The sequence below is a fragment of the Trachymyrmex septentrionalis genome, unplaced genomic scaffold (assembly GCF_001594115.1).
Source record: "Trachymyrmex septentrionalis isolate Tsep2-gDNA-1 unplaced genomic scaffold, Tsep1.0 scaffold8, whole genome shotgun sequence".
NCBI classification, from domain to species: domain Eukaryota; kingdom Metazoa; phylum Arthropoda; class Insecta; order Hymenoptera; family Formicidae; genus Trachymyrmex; species Trachymyrmex septentrionalis.
Window position 1 is genome coordinate 3,740,589 of NW_017305987.1, and position 10,178 is coordinate 3,750,766.

Below are 10,178 nucleotides of genomic sequence, written 5' to 3' on the forward strand. Positions count from 1 at the left end.
GTTGTTGCGGAAATTCTAATATTGTTGCAATCGCGATCGACCGCGGCCAGGCAAATATATCGCGGCGGTCCATCCCATATCAATCCTGCCTCGTGTTTTTCTAAGAATACATCCGCTCGCCCGCCGACTGGTACGGGAGAGCTACGAATACGTAATTTTATGCGTGTTTGCTTTACGCATGGGGACACCGCTCGTGTGCGTGCGTTTGGTATGACGTTGGGACGGAGGTGTCCTTATTCCCTCCCGCGCGCGGCGTTGTTTGTCCAGAAGATGGACTGACCAGCGGCTAAATCCACTCAACATCAACGCGCGTATATATGCATGATTGAAACGAAATTATGAATAAATATTTGCCGATAGAAAGTACTGGGCTTTCGCCGGTCGAAGCCACCAGACACCGATGTGGCGATCGCCTCGAAATCGCAAAGCACAAGAATTAATCACATATGAATTTTTTTGTTTAATTTAATATGTATAAATAGCGTAACATGAGTCTGACGTTTTATTAGTATTCACGAGTCCAGTGGATTCTTTCCAATTATGCTGTGAAAAATTCTTTATAACAAATGTTTTTCCCAACATTAAATAAGTCACATAATTATATTTCTCAGATTTTAATCTTTAAAATAAAAAAAATCATGTTAACTTTAGCAAAGATATATTAATTTAAAGTTCACTTAAATAAAGTTCGAATAACATTATAAGCCATATTACATTTAATGAAGCAATAATATATTATAATTGGAATAATTATTATTATTGTTACATTGCCCCGAAAATAGCAATTAAGAAAATTTCGTAGCAATTATCAATTAGGATTTTATTTATTTTATAACAATGAGGATTCCTTCTATCTGTGAAAAAAATCCTAAATATAATATTTATCTCCCGTGCGTTCTGTCTCAAATCTGCGATCAGATAATTTTGCGTCCTATCTCGGCTAATGGCGTTATATTTCGTACGGCGCAAATAGCGATCTTATGCAGCAAAAAAAAAATACGGAAGTGTCGACAAGGCATGTCCGTTCCCTCGAAGAGCAACGCGGCACACTTCTTGGCACGCATGTGTGTACGTAAACACCTCGATTTACGCCACGTGCCTTCACGTGCATAAGTCGCGTGCGGACCGGAAGTACGAGGACGGATACTTTGGCCCTACTCACGGCCTGTAATACGGAACGATGTAAGTCATTGATATCGTAACCTGTGCGGTGCTTAATGGTGCCCGATGACTCACACAGCGTCCCTGTTTTTTTTTTCTCAAGTCAGGCCCTTTTTTAAATAGAGACGAACGGCTTAATGCTTCACATAGTATCGATTGGCCGCGTTCTATCAAGCGTAACCAATTTGTCTAAGGCAATGCAGAAAACACCCATCGAGTGTGTCCCGTTTATAAAGTTGTAATGATAAATTGCCCGAGATTTCGCGGAAATGATATTAGATAGACGATAGATTCTTTAAGTCGACTCTTGTGCTTGACAATTCAAATATAAATCGTAACACAAATTGCAAAAGTATACAAATCGCATCGATGAATGGAATATAACAATAGCAATTCGACAATACTTAGCAAGTCACAGTTTCGAAGCATAGGTAACTCCGGTATACTCGTATATCCTAATATATACGTCGCATTTATAAAAACTTAATTTGTCAAATATAATTTACTATGTGTTTAAGATAAATAACCATATCAATAAACTCTTTATATTGTGTATCACTAAAAAACATTAAGAATTCAAAATATACTCATTTTTTATATTAGAAAAAACTTTTTTTTTTGCATTTTTTACATATATCCATAAGAGTGAGAAATATCTACGATTATTCTTAAGGGCGGCTTATGAAAAATTTATAAATAATAATTAGAAGTAAAATGTACAATGATATAAAATAATTTATAAAATGTGTTCACAAAATTTCATAAAGATATAAAAATGGTTTAGAAAGAAGAAATAGGAATATTATTTATTTCGTACTTAAGAGAATATCTCCATAGGATCGTATGCCATTCTTAATTGATAGATAAGACAGTATTCATTCAATTCCTGAAAATTATATGACATATAAATAAATAAGTATACAGAGATATATTTTTTACAGTTTATGAATTTTAGTATTAAAAATGATCACGGGCGTATCCAGGATTTCTTTCGAGAGAGGTCTAATTGATTTAAATGATTTAAATCTGTTATCTCATAAACAGCCTTGTTTTGCGTTAATAATTGCTTTTTAATAGGATTTAGAATGTCTCCTCCTTATTTCCGAATTGAATACAAAAAATATTTGATTTTGGAAATTACACACACACACACACACACACACACACACACACACACACACACACACACACACACAATATTGTTCCTAAAGAAAATATAAGCAAGATACAGTTCTTAAAAACAAAATGTATATAGTTATGAATGGAATATTCATTAATATTTTAGCACATATTCTATTTGTTGTTCAAAATAAGTCTCGCGAAAATTTTCTTTATCAGATATTGTCAAAACTTATCGGAAGTTTCACAAATTACTTACATGATTGTAAAGATGAGAAAAAATTATTTTTTGTGACTACAAAAAATTTACTCAGAATAACAAATAAAATTGTAATTGTATATAATTAAAAATAAAAAATAAATAAAAATTTTCGGAAGAGTTTAAACTCTCCCGCTGAATATGTCCATGAAATTGATTGAATACAGTAGAATAGTTAGCATAAGTTGGGGTTCTATTAGTGGTCTTGTCACTAAATACACAATATGATTACATTTTCTTAAGGAATTTCAATAAAAAGATATATTCTATTGTGTAATAAAACAGGAATAAAAAAGGTATAGAAGAAACATAAAGAATTAAAATTCAATAGCAATATATCAAGCTCATCATAAATTATAATACTTTATTTTGAAAAAGAAATAATAAAAAAATATATACCGTTACCATTTTGTTATACTTCTCCGCTATTTGCTTGATGAAGGATACGGTTAATGGATTCATATTCATTCTTAATTGATCAATACATTTTTTTTCAAGATTTGACTCGCAGTATTTATCAGCTAATATCAAGAGCTCTGTATAACGAAAAATTCATTTTAGAATTAATCCTTCCGGGTCACACTTCTTAAAAGTTCAGTAATGATCATATCAGAATCAAAACTTCCAAGTATATTTAACTGACTGCCGTATTCAGTTTTCGTTTTATAAAGTAAAAAAAAAATTGGACAAATGCATTCTAGAGTCATTTTGACTTCAATACGACTACGAAAGGTTAAAGAAAGTATCAATGTGTATTTAACTAACACTCACCTATCATATCGCTTAAATTATCAAAGAAGACCCAGCCTGTGTATAAAAATTTAAAAAAATCTTTATACGCTTGATATGAGTGATCATCATATTTGATAACCCTGTTCCAAAAAAAAAGATGTTAAAGTACGTCACACAAATAAAATCTAAAAAATTTTTGGTAAAAATTCTGTATAGTCTATTCATAAATGATACCTTTTTCTGTTTTCCGATTCATTAAACTCGAACATGTTTTTAAAATATAAAGAACGCATTTTCAGAATGCTTTTATGGACGTAAATTGGTTGCCCCTTGACTTGTATTGTAAGATCGCTCGTGCACTTCAGAGATAAAAAATAAGAATTGTTAAAAATAAATACAGGTAATAATTTATAAAAAGAGAAAGATTATTAGATTCATAAAAGATAGGTTACAAATTGATAGAGTATAAAAAGGAGAATTGAAGTAAATACTGCTGATATGCGATGTTAGTACATCTTCAACAAATGATGTTCTTATGACTTCTAGTCTCCAATCAATTGGAAATCTATTATACTAAAAGAATAAATGAAAAGAACAGAAAATGAGATTTACAGAATCATTGAACGCTTGTTTTAAATCATCCAATAAATCGTCCTCTTCCTCTGTATATATACGATCCTCTTTTAGCGAATGGAACGATGAGTTGTATCTGTCAAATATATTTGTATATTCACAGACAGCCAAATGCCTAATTCTTTTTCCATGTAAACAACCCTGTATGTAGACAAGTCCATCGTAACTAGATTTGAAAGCGCTTATAAATTTCATGGCGGCGATATCTGATACTTTTCTCACATTAGGTATAAGTATCTGTTAATCACAAGATTTTTTTCTTTATTATACATTTTTTAGTTTTCATCATCAATTAAATTATAAATTAACAAAAAACTCAACTTTGCAGGGAGAGATTAACTGTTCTACTTCGTTTTCATTAAAATTCAGTTGTCCATGCGTGTTTGTACCCCAGCCATAAACCTTTCCTTTATCAGTGAGTACAAGGGTATGAAGAAATCCTGCTGCTATCTTAACTGAAGTATCACAAAATTGAACAAATATGATTATTTCAATTATAATATTATATTCATAAATCCTCGATCCATCTATGCATCTTTATTTCTTATAAATAAGTTAAGAAGAGAAATAAATTACCTATTAGTTTATCTGAAAGTAGATTAGATAAATGTGCCAACCTTCCATTAAGGTTGGTATTAGTACACTCGTATATTTCCTCTTCATTAGTAATAAATATAAAAAAAGAGTTGCCGCAAGCACAGACTCTTGCTTCTTCGTATTCTAGTTGAGTAACGATTTTCCTCGTGCTGAGTTCAATATGCAACTCATGGCACCTTAAGTGAAAGTGATATAACTAAAATTTAAATAATCATGTTATATTTATAACCGGTTCATGAATATAAATTATTATTATTGTTATACTTGTTATGATATTTTATATATATATATCGCAACTTTACCTTTGCATTATCAGTAAAAACGAGAATATCGTCATTGTTAACTGAAGATTGTACAATGCGTGTATTGGTCCAATCAATCTCATCAGGCCATTGACTTATCTTAGTAAAACATCGATTTTTTCTTGTATTTTCTCTCGAGGTTTGGCAGTTAGCCCAAAGATATTTCTTTTACATAAAGATAGGATTATCATATATTTTCCGCGCGCGTTGTATTATAGATATGCGCACAACTTAATATACTGAATTTAGCAAAATTATAAAATATCAGAGAATAAAATAATGCAGCATAAAAGCAAGCTAAAGATTAATAATGTATTGAATTATCTGCACTTCTACATATTATACAATTTATTGAACAAAATTACACAAAACTTCTTTCAATTCTATCAATTTACTGAACTTATTGATAAAATATATAAATATATAAGATTTAAATGTTATATATTTGTGTTATGATATATTAGGAAATGTAAAAATATTACAACATGACAACATTGTAAAAATATAAATGACGTATTATGTACGTTAATTTATTTTTCTTATATACTAATCATTGTAACTATATAAAGAATATAAAGGTGTTTTTTTGATATCAGCAATATTTTTTTCAATTTTTATAAAAATAAAATTTATCTTATTTCTTAAAGGATTTTGTATTTTCATTTCTTCATATTGTATATATTATGAGATAAAAATACAATCTTTTTATATTCTCTGTTTAAGTCAACTTCTAAATATGTACATAAGAGAACATTTAAAATGTATTGAATAACCATTTATATTTTTAAAGTTCATACAAATGTCAAATATTTTTTTATAATAAATTTTTAATATACCTCTCCACTTTCAGTAACCAAAATCGAAGATCCAAGATGATCTTTTTCAGGAATGAAACCATAGGTGTTAATAAAAAGCTTTATCCTTTTCCTGAACAACGGATATTTATCATGCCTAGAAAAACAGTCAATAACAAAAATAATAAAACTATGATTGTTTTACACGGAAAGCAACAAATTAATATTATCGGAATATCTCTTATTTATCTGAAAAGTCGACAAATCTATTTAATATCATCACTTGAAAAATTATAACTTTTTATTCTTGGTTAAAATTCGTTTATTCAAAATTTTCTTTATTCGAAATTTGGGAAACATCTCACAGACAAAGTATTACTGAAAACCTACCATTTTACAGATCTCACCATGCAAACGATTGACAATTTTGTGAAATTATTTATATGATTGTTTCAATTTAAATGAAATTATAATATGATATTAATCTTAATAATAATTTTATTATTTATTATTATATTCTAATGTTTTTTAAAAATACAAGTTGTCCGATAAGGTTTGACAAAGCGCTCGTGTGTAAATAGAGCGGAATAAACTGAATCAAATCTTGTATCATTCTACAATTTTCGCAATTAACAAGTTATTGATTACTAAAAATGGCTGAATATTTCTCATTAATAATTTTTTATTAAAATACTATCAACTTACGGAAAAACAGCAAAAGATAAAAATTGTTTACTTTTTTCTTATAGAATTCTTAAAAAATTTTTTTTAAATTTTTAACTTTTTTCAACTTTTCTGTACCGCATTTTCTTATATATATATGTATATATTGGCAGCTATTTTTACCGACATACGAAAATACGATATTAAAAAATCATAAACTTCTGAAAAAATTCTCAGAAGTTCATGAGAAGAAAATAAACATTTGTCTCCTGCTGTTTTTCTGTAAAGTTCATGGTATTTGAATAAAAAATTATTGAAAACCAATATTAAGTAATTTTTAATAATAAGTATCTTGTATTAACTATTTTTACGAAAATTGCAAAATGATAAAGGACTTTTCGATTCAGTTTAGTCCGTTATCTTACATACGAACATTTTGTCAAAATTCATCGAACATCCTGTATATAAATTTAGAACTATGATATTTTGAAAGTTGCAATATAATTGCATATATTTTTAATACTTCCAAAATGTTTAATCACAATTTTGTTCCAAATAATTTTTTAATTTAAGAAACTCCCACAGATTCTTACTGTTCTATTATTAATACCGAGTTATGCAGTGTTATGCGAAAGAAAAGACCAGCGACCGAGTTGGAGACGAAAGAATCGGTATCGAGACACGTACGTTGATAGACGCGGTGATCATCCTCTTGTTTAAATAAATTGCACGCCAGAATAACCGAATTCAACAATTTTATTTCTTTCGATTAGTCCCGTATCAAAATCCCAAAACTAGAATATGTGTGTATATTATCTTTATCTGTGTCTTAGATAAAAAAGTATGTTTTCTCAAATTATCTAGATAATTGATTTTCATCTTAAATAATTTAAACAAGATAATTGTCTAAATAATTTGAGAGAAAATAACATTTTTTTATTTAAAATACCGATTAAGATAATCACCCGTATTCGTAGTCCTTCCTTATTTTAAGGATGGAGGAAGCCACCATGAAGGATTCCTTGATTCTCCAAGGCCTTCTTGTTTCATAAATGGATCTCAAGTCTGCCTTCCCGAAGGAAGGAATATTTTAGGGATTTTGGTAACCTACTAAAGACAGCATGTCATAATATATACTATATGCAAACCTAATATCATGATCTACGAATAATAAAAGTTATAAAGGCATTGTTAATTAAATAAAGTAATTAAGCATTTTGAAACAATAATGGATAAAAATAAAACTAATAGCGAATTTGATTGAACGCACTCACTGCGCACTGATGTACATTAAAACTGTCGTACATACACAAAATAACGTAAATATATGTTTATAAATAAACATGGAAATCGAAAAATAAATTGTAAAATACTCAATATTTTATTATACTGTTAAGAGTAAAATATGTATTTCATAATTCGAAATATTTGTATTTTATTTTTATATTCAAATTAAATCAATGTACAACGGCTTTAATGTGCATAACTGCTTTCAATCGGATTCGTCATAAGGCTCATTATTCGAAGAAAAAGAAAATACTTTCGACGCAGTTTATTTCCGAAAAAAAAACCTATCGAAAATATTTATCGATGCGACAGATCTAAATTAAAAGCTATCGAAAATGAAAAGATCAGTGTGACGAACTAAATATGGTGATTTGATTGGGTATGAAAGCTGCACTTCCTCTTCGAGGACACCCATAATCTTCCTCGAGAAAAGAAAGCTAATAAGATTCCTTATTTGCACAAGAAAGGATTACAAAACGTGAAATAAGAAATAAAGTATCCTCATTCCTCAAGGAAAGACTATAAATATGGATAAATATATATTCTAGTACAAATAAAATGACGCCATTTTATCTAGACTAATCTAGATGCAGCAAACTAAATCTGTTTTTTATTGTTGCACTTTCAAAACTAATACACACAGTGCAATAAGTTGAAGTGAAATAAATATCCGTTTGTTCCACTTTAACTTATTGCACAGTTTCAGAGTAGCTATAAAAACAGACCTGCTGTTCAATAATCCCCGCTTTAAGAAAAATACGCTCTGATTATTTGTTCATTTTTAAATGATCGGTTAGTAATTCTAAACCAGATGGGATACGTATGTAACTCCATTGTATTTATAGTGTATGTAGGTATATATCTAAGTAGAATGCAATGAATCTCAATTTTGATCGCCTTTAGCTTTATATAAAAAGTCCCGTGATTTTTTATATAAAGCTAAAAAGGCGAACAAAATCACTAAACGGGAGCGATCCGATTCTGAATTATTAATGTATATGCATCATTATTCTACAGTTACTCAGTAGCAATGTATGATATATTTCTTCAAAAATTACAACAAAAAGAAAAAAAGAATTCTAAACTTACCAATATTCGTGTTTATACAAATGGTTAGACATTTTATGTAGGTATATCTAAAAACTCGTATCGTAAATATCTAACGTCCGCAGAAAATATGATACAATAATCAAAATTTGTCAACATTAAATAGTACTGTGTATTATACAGGAACGCAATGTACGTGCTTCGAAGCGGAAGAAAGAAATCTTCTTCTTCTTATTAGTTAGTGGCTCCTGCCTCCGGAAGAAAGAAATAACTAAATGATTTTTTTTCTTTAAGAGGTGCCCTTTCACTGAAGCTAAACTTGGTTACATGAACATTACAGAAACAAAATTAACATTTGATATTCATCAATTTTTGGGGTCACATGATCTGTTTTGACATAGAAAATGAATATTAAGTCAATATGAAAAGACACCTTTATAGCATATGTTCCAAATTTAATACGCTGAACATCTGTAGTTTACGATGTACTATTGATTTTCGATATTAAAGGATCATTGGATGTATTCAAGTCGACAAAACTTGCCTGCTCGCTGAGCAAAAGAAAACGATTGATTGTTTATATTGTAGATCCAACCAATCACATTCAATCGTTCGGCAAACAGGCTAACAACTTTGTCCGACTTGAACATGTTCATAATATAAAAATTATTGCATAAATTAACGGCCATTTATAAAAATGGCCGTTAATTTATGGTATAATTCGTAAGAATTGATTAATCATAATCGATTATTTCTCTCATTCGACTGTGATTAATTTTGTGATCAATTTTTACAGATTACGGCTTCTATAAATCCCTAAAATTGTAAACACAACGAAAAGCACAGGCAACAGAAACAAGGATTAATAGATTTATCGAAAATCGTGTATCTTGGTATGCATGATGTGTATTTATTCTTTGTTTCTGTTGCTTATGATTTTTTCTCGTGAAGGTCATTTGACAATGAATTCTACAATATAACCTATTAGGAGCTCCGCACAATTAAAGGAACAGGGAACAGAGAACAAAAAATAAGAATTTCAACCTATCAAGAACTGTGTATTCCACAATACATGATTCTTGATAGGTTGAAATTCTTATTGTCTGTTCTCTGTTCCCTGTTTCTTTTATTGTGCGGAGTCTCTTAGGACTGGAGTATGGTAATCGCAATTCGACGATATTTAGCAAGCCACAGTTTCGAAGCATAGGTAATTCCGATATATCCTACTACGTCACATCTATGAAAACTTAATTTGTCAAATATAATTTACTATATTTAAAGTAAATAACTATATCAATAAACTCTTTATATTGTTTACCACTAAAAAAACATTAAGAATTCAAAATACATATACTCAATTTTTATATTAGAAAAAATCTTTTTTTTGCATTTTTATATTTTACATATATCCATAAGATTGAGGAATATCGATTATTCTTAAGAGCGACTTATGAAAAATTTATAAATAATGCTTAGAAGTAAAACATACAATGATACAAAATAATTTATAAAATGTGTTCACAAAATTTCATAAAGGTATAAGAATAGTTTAAAGAAATAGAAATATTATTTATTATTTCGTAC

The 10,178-nt window shown here is 29.2% G+C and overlaps 1 protein-coding gene across 1 annotated transcript; it reads right to left on the reverse strand.

Moving 5' to 3' along the window:
* Positions 1-1,978: 1,978 nt before the first annotated feature.
* On the reverse strand, positions 1,979-6,007 carry LOC108754402 (RCC1 and BTB domain-containing protein 1-like). The gene is made up of 10 exons (XM_018496651.1): positions 5,988-6,007; positions 5,640-5,754; positions 4,804-4,968; positions 4,481-4,697; positions 4,226-4,359; positions 3,884-4,141; positions 3,506-3,630; positions 3,311-3,411; positions 2,945-3,075; positions 1,979-2,047 (listed from the first exon to the last, which is right to left on the reverse strand). The coding sequence occupies exons 1-10, from the start codon at positions 6,005-6,007 to the stop codon at positions 1,979-1,981; spliced, it is 1,335 nt and encodes a 444-aa protein (XP_018352153.1).
* Between the last annotated feature and the right edge of the window lie 4,171 nt (positions 6,008-10,178).